The following is a 10,376-nucleotide window of genomic DNA, read 5'->3' as shown; positions in this document are numbered from 1 at the left end:
ATGGTACAGTGTAGAGAATCATTGTACCATCTAAACCGCTGTGAGCAAAACTCAGCAAAACTTAAGAACGGGTAGCATAGAAATAGAGCACATCCATCAGATCTACCCGTTCTTAGACTTGCTTTGGATTAGAATGATAGATTTATAACTCACATTTCTATGTGCATTTGGTCAGGTCGCCCAAAAAGTTACATATTACTACTTTAACAAATGAACATTAATTTATATATTTGATGATGTGATTGGAAAGATATATTCTCTTTATCTAATCATTAAAGGTCTGTACTTTTCTATTTAAATTGAAATAATTGTAACATTCTGTGACTGATAGAACCTTTGTTTTATTTGTAATTGCACCCCCTTGAAAAAATATTTGCAAATGTCTTAGGATTTTGGTGCTCTGCCCTTTAAGTATCTTTTAAGGCTAGGACCTTAATGGGTTATGAAAGAAGAATTCACTATAAAAATGGTTCTGAGGTCCAGGATGTGAAAACTTTCATGCTAAATATCTCAGAACTAAGCTTTGCACAGATAGAACCGTATAGTCCCAAAGTCTCGTAATGTCAAATTCACTCAGGGTGAATCACAAATAATTTAAGTCACACTGTCTCGGTCCTGTGTTTTAAGTGCTTTCTCCTTTTTATTTGACACAATGTTAGTACTACCCAAATATGCCAATAAATTGCCAAAGGAACCCTGGAGGGTGGCGTTGAAATAAAAATCTGTCTGACCTTTATAAAGCAAGCGATTGAATAACTGTTTACTCTGAGCTCTGACACCAGTGGAACATTAAATGGCACTTTGATATTTGACAGAGTGAGATGCAATGACAAAGCAGGTTTTCTAATGCATTAGAGATCAAACAGGAACTGAACTGGGTGCATGCTGTTGGTTGTACTCCCTTGTAACAGTCCTCTGCATCATAGATGGGCATGTTGCCTAGTAGCTTCCCTCGTGGTTATGTGGGGAAACCCATCCTTTACACAGGAAGTCAATGTGTCCACTGCACTCACACTGCTAGACTGATCAAAATGGAAAATCTACAAAGGAAATTATGTTAAAGAGCTAACATAATTCCTTTAAAATGCCTACAGTATATCAACATCTATGTAACTGTTTTTTTTTACTGCTAATAAACAAAGCAACCCTTGAAACGTCTATGTCTACACATGTTGACATGTACTATTACACTATATGGTAACTGGAACAAACACAAAAGATGTAGACCATTTCAAAGAGCATTTACATTGGCACCCAAAAACACAGAAGCAGTTTAACATGGAGTAAAGATCCACAACAAGAGTTAGTTGGATTCAGTTTCACCTCGCTGATGAAAGAGGCGGTGGGGAATATTGGCTTATCTCCTCTCAGCCACAAGTGACACCAAACCTTTTTGTGCTAAAAGGTCACATACTGTACACCCTGGTACTGACATGGCCAGTCTTTGCCAGGAGGACAAATCCTTTGGTTGAACCCATCACTGCAGCTTTGATCAATTTCACAGTTGAATTCAGAAAGTGTTGCCAATAAACTTACCAGGGATATTTGGGGCTACTTAGTAAAACAAACACGCTGTGTCACAATACTCTTGAATACGTTCTTGTTTCATTCCCTTTGTGAAAGGATACTAATCTGAATGTTATGGATTGATAAAGGGAAACATAGGTTAGCATCCCAATTCTCCAAACTTCTCCCAAATTGTGCACTCGCACACTCGCTCTAATGGATTGTAGATCTACTGTATGACTGGAAGTGTGCAAGAGCACAATTTGGGAGAAGGGTGGATAATCGGTACGCAGACATGGTGAGAACAACTCCAAGCCAGTCAGTGGGATGGGTGGGATTTCGGACGTGATAGAAAGTCTTGATCAGGATTGCCACAATGGAATTGCTTCCCATTGAAGAAAATGTTTAGGCAGCTAAGTAGCTACAGATGATATTTTTCCAGGAAGCTTCTGCAGGGCTATTTTTAACAATTTACCCTTTGGCATTCCCTAACTATATTTGACATGAATTTTAAATAATTTGACAATGGCCAAATGATTGTCTATAAATAAAAATGACTGTGTAAATGCATGGTTGTCCTTGAGCTGCTCCTTTGACATGTTCAAAACGTAAAAAATCCTGTTTGAAATACCATCTGAGGGACAAATGGGTTGCCTGACATCTTAGAGAGTGCACTTTGGACAGTGATTGGTGGTGGCAGTGCAGACTATCTCCAAATCCCTTAATCACTCAAGCAAAAGCACATGTGCATCCTTGTCAGAGTGCTCCACTGTGTATATGTCAGAACTCCAACATTACAATAGAGGTTACATAATATTTCTTCAGCGTTTATTTTGCATGACAGCCCACTAATTTAAGCATACGAAACTGCACCACTTGCAAAAAAAAAATACAAAATATGCTAAATAATTACACAGAAACAGTCCACAGGGGAGGTAGTGTATTAAAATAAACACTTTATGTTTTATTCTTAAATATTTATTAGTCAGCATCCAAGGTGAAAAATAAAGAGGCTTTCTTACTATTACGTATAAATAACAGGTCCAACCGTAGCCCATATTTTAAAAATGTATAGAGCAGGGCTCTCCAACCCTGTACCTGGAGAGCTACCATCCTGTAGATTTTCGCTTCAACCCTAATCTACTGTAGCACACCTGATTCTAATAATTAGCTTGTTGATAAAAAAATGAATCAGGTTAGTTACAACTGGGCTTGGAGCAAAAAAACAAAGCAAGGTGTAGTTATCCAGGAACAGGGTTGGACAGCCCTGGTATAGTCACCCCTCAACACCTCAACCACTTGTAATCTGTAGGGAAAGCATTACCCATGAAAACATGCAGTATTTTGGATTAAACTGCAGATGCGCCAGGCTAGCTCCCCTGTGTTTTTTGCATTAGCATGATCAACCTGGAAATGCTACCTGCTGCCACTTTGTTTGTAAAGGACTCAGGAGTACTGGATATCTAACATGACATTGAGCTAAAGCCTTGCGACACACTTCAGTACATCTAATTCTGGGAACCACTAAGCACACACTAAACGTGGATGGAAAACATGAAGGCCGGTAAGAGAAACAAGTAGGTTAAAAGCACTAGAGAGTTGCCTGTGAGGGGATATGAAGACGTAGTTCAGTATTATGCTCTGACTCAATTGAGTTACAGCATGACAATGTGTCTGTCCACTGTAAGTACAGTATGCACATTGCATTGTTCCATGGGACAAATAAAGAAAAATGTCTACTTTCACATTGATATTCCATGGTAAATTTCATACGTTTATGCTATTGATATTGTCACCTCAAGGGATATTTAGTCCTGGCTTGTCCCTCTTGTTATTACATATCTAGAAGGATTTTTTCCAAGACTTGCAAAGGATTTTCTGAAAGGCGCGCCGGAAATCCTGGTTGAAGATAGTGTAGATGGCGGGGTTGAGGGAGCTGTTACAGTAACCGATCCAGAAGAAGAACTTAAAGAGGGGATCGGGGATCTTACAGGGGTCCCCGCACACTCCGTGCAGGCAGTAGCTGAAGAAGAATGGGAACCAGCACACCACAAACACTCCCATGACCACCGCCAGCACAAAGGTGAATCTCTTCTCCCTGGCCTGGGATACCTTTTTCCTGGACGCAGAGCTCCTCCTCCTCTTCTTCCTCCTGGAAGCGAACAGGTCCATGGATTTGTTGCTGGCTCTGGAGATTCGGCTGGAGTGTTTGGAGATGGCGCTGTTCTTCCGGCTGGCTCTTTTGGCCCTCTTATGGTTCAGGTCCTGAGGTTTGGGGTGACCTTTGCCCTCTGAGGAGGAGCTCTCCTCCAGGTCCACCTCGTCTTGGACCCCTGTTGTCCTCATGCTGGTGGGCGTGGAAGGGCACTGCCAGTGTCCGTTCTCTTTGTCCCCGTTGATTTTGCACGAGGTGGCTTTGCTTAACCCATTCTCAGTCATTGTAGGTTCACCAGGACCATTTTTTTTCTCTGACATGCCCCTGGTCCTTGTCTTGGCCACTTGGTATATTCTAATATATACTAATATCATGATTAGGCAAGGAGCAAAGAATGACGCAATGCTAGAGGAAAGGATGTACCAAGTGTCATTGTTCAGCTCACATCCTGGGTACTGAGAGTTATCATTGTTCTTGTCTATTGATATTAACGGAGGAGAAGATATCATCGCAGATATAAGCCATACAATGACGATAATACATTTCACTCGCTTAGGAGTCCGTTTGAGATTGTATTCAACAGCTTGCGTAACGGACCAGTAACGGTCCAAACTGATTGCACACAGATGGACAATGGACGAAGTGCAAAATAAGACATCTAAAGCAAGGTAAATTCCACACCAAACTTTCCCGAAATACCAATAGCCCATAAGTTCGTTTGCCAGAGAAAAAGGCATCACCAAAGTGGCGACCAGAATGTCTGCTGTGGCTAAGGAAACCAAAAACAGGTTCTGGGGTGCTTTCAGTGCCCGGCTTGTTAACACCGCAATTACAACCAGGACGTTACCGACCACTGTAAACAAAATAAGACAACTTACAAGTGCTGCAAGACTCGCAATAGTAGCCAAAGTATATGGACTTTCTGATGAGGAATTTAAATTGAAAACTGGGAACGCGTCAACTCCGCTTGAATTAAACGATCCCATCCCGTCTATGTGGTTAGTGTTATTCCAGAATGGTCGATTCAAGGAGAAGTAATCATTTTATGCATATAGAGTCCATCAGAAAATATCAGGTCCAAGATAAATAGGCAGTATTGACATTGCCAAAATGAAAATGCGCACAATGGTGAAGGAATGGATTAAATGCCATCTCCTGAATTATATGCCAAATAAGACTTCTTCAAAGAGAAAATCACCAAACATATATCTGGTTAATTGACTAAACGAAGATGCCACCTTGCCTTGTACATGCACACTGTTATAGCATGACAGGCAACCCTTCTCCATCGGCTGCTGCCTCCCTCTCAGCGCTCCGCGACATCAGAAAGCTGTCTCAGTCAGTGCCCATGTGTTGTTCACTTACAACTAAATTATTTCTGCCCCGCCCCAACACAGTGCATGATTTTCTTGGTAACTGTTACCTCATTGAATTACAGTATGCAATACTTTTGTATTTGTTATATCAGTTCAATAAGCTATTTTGTGAAAGACGACTAGGCTATATTGAAATAAGTCGTCTGACATTATATGATCATATGATGTATTGATTATAACTTATGCCAATACGCTAGATAACGGAACTCAAATTAAGGTAATTATGAAATGAGGGAGAACATTTTATTTGCGAACACATCTATTGTCACCTGAAATATATATTGTAACTGATTATTATAATCACTCCTTTACATATTACAAAAAAACCAGGCTAAAACATGAAAAATGCCAGTGATGAAGCTGGAATCAAATGCACTTGTTTTTTTTATTCTGCTCTTTGGGTGTTTTGAGCTCATCAGCCAAGCTGACATCGACATGATGTCATAGGAAAACGTCATCCTGGCACGTTTATGCAAAAAATGTCAAATGTTATCAGTCGATGGGAAAAGGTGAGTGTTGCAGGGTTGATGTTTTTCTCAATATATTGCAGTCAATGGGAAAAGATTAGTTTCACAGGGTTGACTCTTTTCTCAGTACCTTGCAGTCAATGGGAAAAGATGAGTGTCAGAGGGTTGACGTTTTTCTCATTTATCCCATGTTTCTCTCTCTCTATCTTCCTCTACCTCCTCGTTACCTCCCTCATTCTCCTCTCCCTCACCCTCTCCACCTCTCTCTCACCTCTCACCCCTCCCTTACTCTTCCCCTTCTCTCTTTCTCCCTTTTCCCTCTCCCTCCTTCAACTCTCCCTCCTCCCTCCCTTCCCTCACTGTCCCGTTCTCTCTCTACCTCCTCCTTCCTCCATTCTCTCCCCTCCTTCTTTCCCTGCCTCCTCCTCCTCTCATCTCTCTCCTACTCCCACCTGTCTGTATGTTGGCCCTCTCCCCTCCTTCCTCTCTCTCCCCCTCCCTCCTTCACTCTCCCCCTTCTTTCTTTCTCTCTCTCTCTCCTCCCCCTTCCATTCTCTTTTCCGCCTTTCCCTTCAGGGTGCCAGTGTGTCCTTAAAACGTTTTAAATTGTCTTAAATTCAGTTTTCAATGGTCTTAAAAAATGCACCCGGAGATGACTTCAGTGTTTTCGCTATGTTGTGCAGCTGCTTAATTGTTGCCACCATGGCAAAATCTGTAAAAATACTAATAAAATAAAAAACATCAAATGATAACCTACTCCTGAGGCGCATTTTCAAGATACTTGAGAACTCCACGTGTAGCCTAAGACTCTTTGTGTGTGTGTGATGTGCGTGTGCCACTGCAAGTCAGACATTGCCAGATGAGAGAGCACAGGAAGTAAGGTAGGCTACAAAATAGATAGCCAATTCGAAGCATTGCTTGTAGCTTGGCTAGTTAGCGCACTCGTTAACTAGCTAGTTAACTATTTAGCTATTAAATGATTTGTTCAAACAGTAAAGTGCATTATCTTCATAATCAGCGGTGTGCAGGAATATATTTTTTATTTCTCAGCTGTCTATTTTACAACCCAGATATTGATACACTCTAAACATTAGGGTTCTTCTAAGATCCTCAAAGTTCTTTGAAGAACCTTAAGGTTCTTGGCACTGAAAATTGCCCCCAAAAGGTCCTTCCAAGAACCCCATAGGAGGTGGGGTTCATCGAGGAACCTCCTTAGTTGGTGGGGGTTCTTGCAGAAACCTAACGGCCCAACTGAAACATTTGTATTTGAAAGGACAGCAGGTGCCGGCACTTAACTGAAACATTTAAAGATCTCTTCAATTTAAGGTAAGGTTTGTGTTACATCCATCGTTAGATGAATGAGACCAAAGCGCAGCATGGAAAGTGTTCATGATTTTTAATATTGAACTCAGACAAAACAACAAAATACAAAACCGAACGTATCGTTCTGCAGGGCTAACCATACTAGGCCAACAAAGAAATAGAAACATAGATTATTGCCCACCCAAGTCACCCCCTCCCTAACCAAATAGAGAATAAACAAGGCTCTCTAAGGTCAGGGCGTGACAGTTGGTCCCTTGGATGATCTACATTAATATTGTTTTCTGATGATATCATCTATCTTTTCATATTTGTGCAAATCTTTCTAAAAGAGAAAATGGATACAATTCAATGGATATCAATAAACAAAGAGGTAATAATTATGTGCTGTAGGCTATAAGAATATGTTAGCTGTATTGGGTGCAGGCTAGCTGTATTGGGTGCAGATGACTGAACTGCTCAATTTTGTGTCTGTGTCTGCAGGTATACAGATGAGGAGACATACAAAGTTATGCCAATTGGTATTGGTATGTTATGCAGATCAGATTTACCATCCTCCTCCCTTACCTCTTCAATAAATATCCCATAGGCCTCTACATTATGGACAAGGTATGTCCATAATACATTTTTTTTCATTTGCATTTACCACAAACACGAAGGTATGAATACTGTTGTGTGCATGTTTGGTTAATCATCTGTATAACTACTATTTTTGGGATTCACAGACTTCACCCTCCCTACACCTCTGATAAATATAACAGGAAACCTATTCCATCACCATGCACTGCAAAATCGTTCTGGCTATGAATACGGAGAACATCAACACATTAACATCAACAGGCCAGAGGACTTGGAGCTCTGCTGGGAGTTTACCTCATGTTTTTTTATTTTTTATTCTGCTCTGCCACTAAAATCTAAATAAACATTGAAAGCTAAAATATTGTGTTGTTGTTGTTATTGTTATTGTTATGTGTAGTTAAAACATTTACCACAAAAGGTTCGTCAAAAGGTTATTTGAGGATCAATTAAAAGGGGTTCTTCAAAAAACGTATAGGGGTTCCCTGATTTGAAGAACCCCTAACAAATACTTCGGGGACATTTTCTTTTCAGAGTGTATGGATTTGAGATACGGAGCGAGTGAAAGCGCATCAGCCTCTGCGAGAACATCGGTCTCATTGGGTATTAGGCTATGATAGCAACAAAAAAATTGGACATTCATAATTACTTTACTGTTATATTAAAACATGGCTACTTCCAGTGAAAATTACATTTAGAGGTCGTGATCTAGCTACTGTGTTTTGAGTTTCCACTTACCCAGCTGGTGAATTAGCACCAAATATATTAGTCTATGATATTCGTGCCATTAGGAGATGATTAGCCTACATATTTTTTCTATTGGTGATTGCATTAAAAAAAATATGGAAATATTAGCAGGTTTGTGGTGTACGCAGACCTCAAAATTGGTATTAAATTGTATTTCAAGTGGCATTAAAAAGGTCTTAAAAAGTCTTACATTTAACTTGATGGAACCTGCAGATATCCTGTCCTTTTTTCCCCCTCCTCTCTCTCTCTCTCTCTCTCTCTCTCTCTCTCTCTCTCTCTCTCTCTCTCTCTCTCTCTCTCTCTCTCTCTCTCTCTCTCTCTCTCTCCCCTTCCTCCTCTCTCCCCCTTCCTCCTCTCTCTCCCCATCTCTCCTTCACCCTCTCCTTCTCTCTCCCCTTCCCTCACTCTCCCCCTTTTCTCTCTCTCCTCCCCCTCCATTCTGCCGCCCTCTTTCTTTCCTTGCCTCCCCCTCCTCTCATCTCTCTCCCTCTCCCTCCTTTCTCCCTCCTCTCTCCCACAGAAAGGCCGACTGACAGACAGACAGGCAGACACAGACAAACAGAAACAGACTGCAGGCAGCCAGGCAGGCTGATAGATAGACCTGAAGGCAAGCAGGCAGACAGTTAGGCAAGCAGACAGTTTCAAGTTTAAAGTAAATCTACAAACAAATTGATCAATATCCTCTTCAAAATTATTTCAGGAATTCATAACAAGGCTCGGAGTTTACATAACTGCAAGACCATTGTGTCCAATGGACGTCAAAAATGCTTTTGTGTCGATTGTCTTCAAATGTCCTACTCCCAGTATGTATATGCATAATTTGGGAAGATTAAACCTTCCCAAAGCTAGGGTAAGGTTTAGGGTTGAGTTTAGAGTTTGTCTTCCTGCCTACCTCTCTGCTTGTCTCTTTCTCTGTCTGTGAGTTTATGTCTGCCTGCCTGTATGTCTGTTAGTGGATGTGTCTGTCTGTCTGTCTGAGTCTTTCACCAATTAACCCATTGCTGCTCGATCACAAACTTTTTTTCCTGTAATGCGATGTGTTGACTTATGCGCCAATCCCTTTGATGCATATTTATGCGTCAATATCCTGTCTGTGGAGGTGAGAAAGGGGAGAGAGAGGTGGGCGAAATAGGAGGGACAGAGAGGAGGGACAGAGAAATAGATCAGAGGGAGGGGGAAAGAAGGAGCACTCTAAAAATAAATGGTTCTTGGAGTATCCTTTAGGGGTTTCTTCAAATTGAAACTGTGGAGGAACCCCTGTAAGTTCTTCAAAGAACCCCTCTTAATGGATCCTCGAAGAACCTTTTGAAAAAACCTTTTGGCGTACATTTTTTAACTCCCTCTGCCCCCTATTATTCATAATAATACGCATAACCATAACACAATATTTTAGTTGTCAGTGTTTATTTAGATTTGAGTTGCAACGCAGAATAAAAAAAATGTAAATGTGAGGTAAACTCCCAGCAGAGCTCCAAGTCCAATGGGTTTATCCTCTGGCTGTTGATGTTAATGTGTTGATGTTCTCCGTATTCATAGCCAGAACGATTTTGCAGTGCATGGTGATTGAGCAGGTTTCCTGTTACATTCATCAGAGGTGTAGGGAGGGTGAAGTCTGTGAATCCCAAAAGTAGTAATTATACAGATGTTTAACAAAACATGCACACAACGGCATTCATACCTTGGTTTGTGTGGTAAATATGAATGAAAAAAAAATGTTTTGATGGTTTTGAAACACATAAAGTTGAAGTCAGAAGTTTACATACACTTAGGTTGGAGTCATTAAAACTTGTTTTTCAACCACTCCACAAATTTCTTGTTAACAAACTATCGTTTTGGCAAGTCGGTTAAGACATCTACCGTGTGCATGACACAAGTAATTTTTCCAACAATTGTTTACAGACAGATTATTTCACTTATAATTCACTGCATCACAATTCCAGTGGGTCAGAAGTTTACACACACTAAGTTGACTGTGCCTTTAAACAGCTTGGAAAATTCCAGAATATGATATCACGGCTTTAGAAGCTTCTGATAGGCTAATTGATTAAAACATCATCTGAGTCAATTGGAGGTGGTGTACCTGTGGATTTCTTTCAAGGCCTACCTTCAAACTCAGTGCCTCTTAGCTTGACCTTTTGGGAAAATCCAAAGAAATCAGCCAAGACCTCAGAAAAAAAATTGCAGACCTCCACAAGTCTGGTTCCTTCTTCAGAGCAATTTCCCAACGCC

General features: G+C 40.8%; 1 protein-coding gene across 1 annotated transcript; it reads right to left on the bottom strand.

Moving 5' to 3' along the window:
- Positions 1-2,448: 2,448 nt before the first annotated feature.
- LOC115138904 (alpha-2 adrenergic receptor-like) lies at positions 2,449-4,789 on the bottom strand. The gene has a single exon (XM_029676090.2). The coding sequence runs from the start codon at positions 4,645-4,647 to the stop codon at positions 3,349-3,351; it is 1,299 nt and encodes a 432-aa protein (XP_029531950.1). The 5' UTR covers positions 4,648-4,789; the 3' UTR covers positions 2,449-3,348.
- Positions 4,790-10,376: the final 5,587 nt, after the last annotated feature.

Source organism: Oncorhynchus nerka, linkage group LG12, assembly GCF_034236695.1.
Source record: "Oncorhynchus nerka isolate Pitt River linkage group LG12, Oner_Uvic_2.0, whole genome shotgun sequence".
Lineage (NCBI taxonomy): Eukaryota > Metazoa > Chordata > Actinopteri > Salmoniformes > Salmonidae > Oncorhynchus > Oncorhynchus nerka.
This window is presented reverse-complemented; position numbering and strand designations above follow the sequence as displayed.

Bases quoted from the DNA above. Each gene is read 5' to 3' on its own strand.
- LOC115138904 (XM_029676090.2), bottom strand. From the start codon at position 4,647: ATGGGATCGTTTAATTCAAGCGGAGTTGACGCGTTCCCAGTTTTCAAT.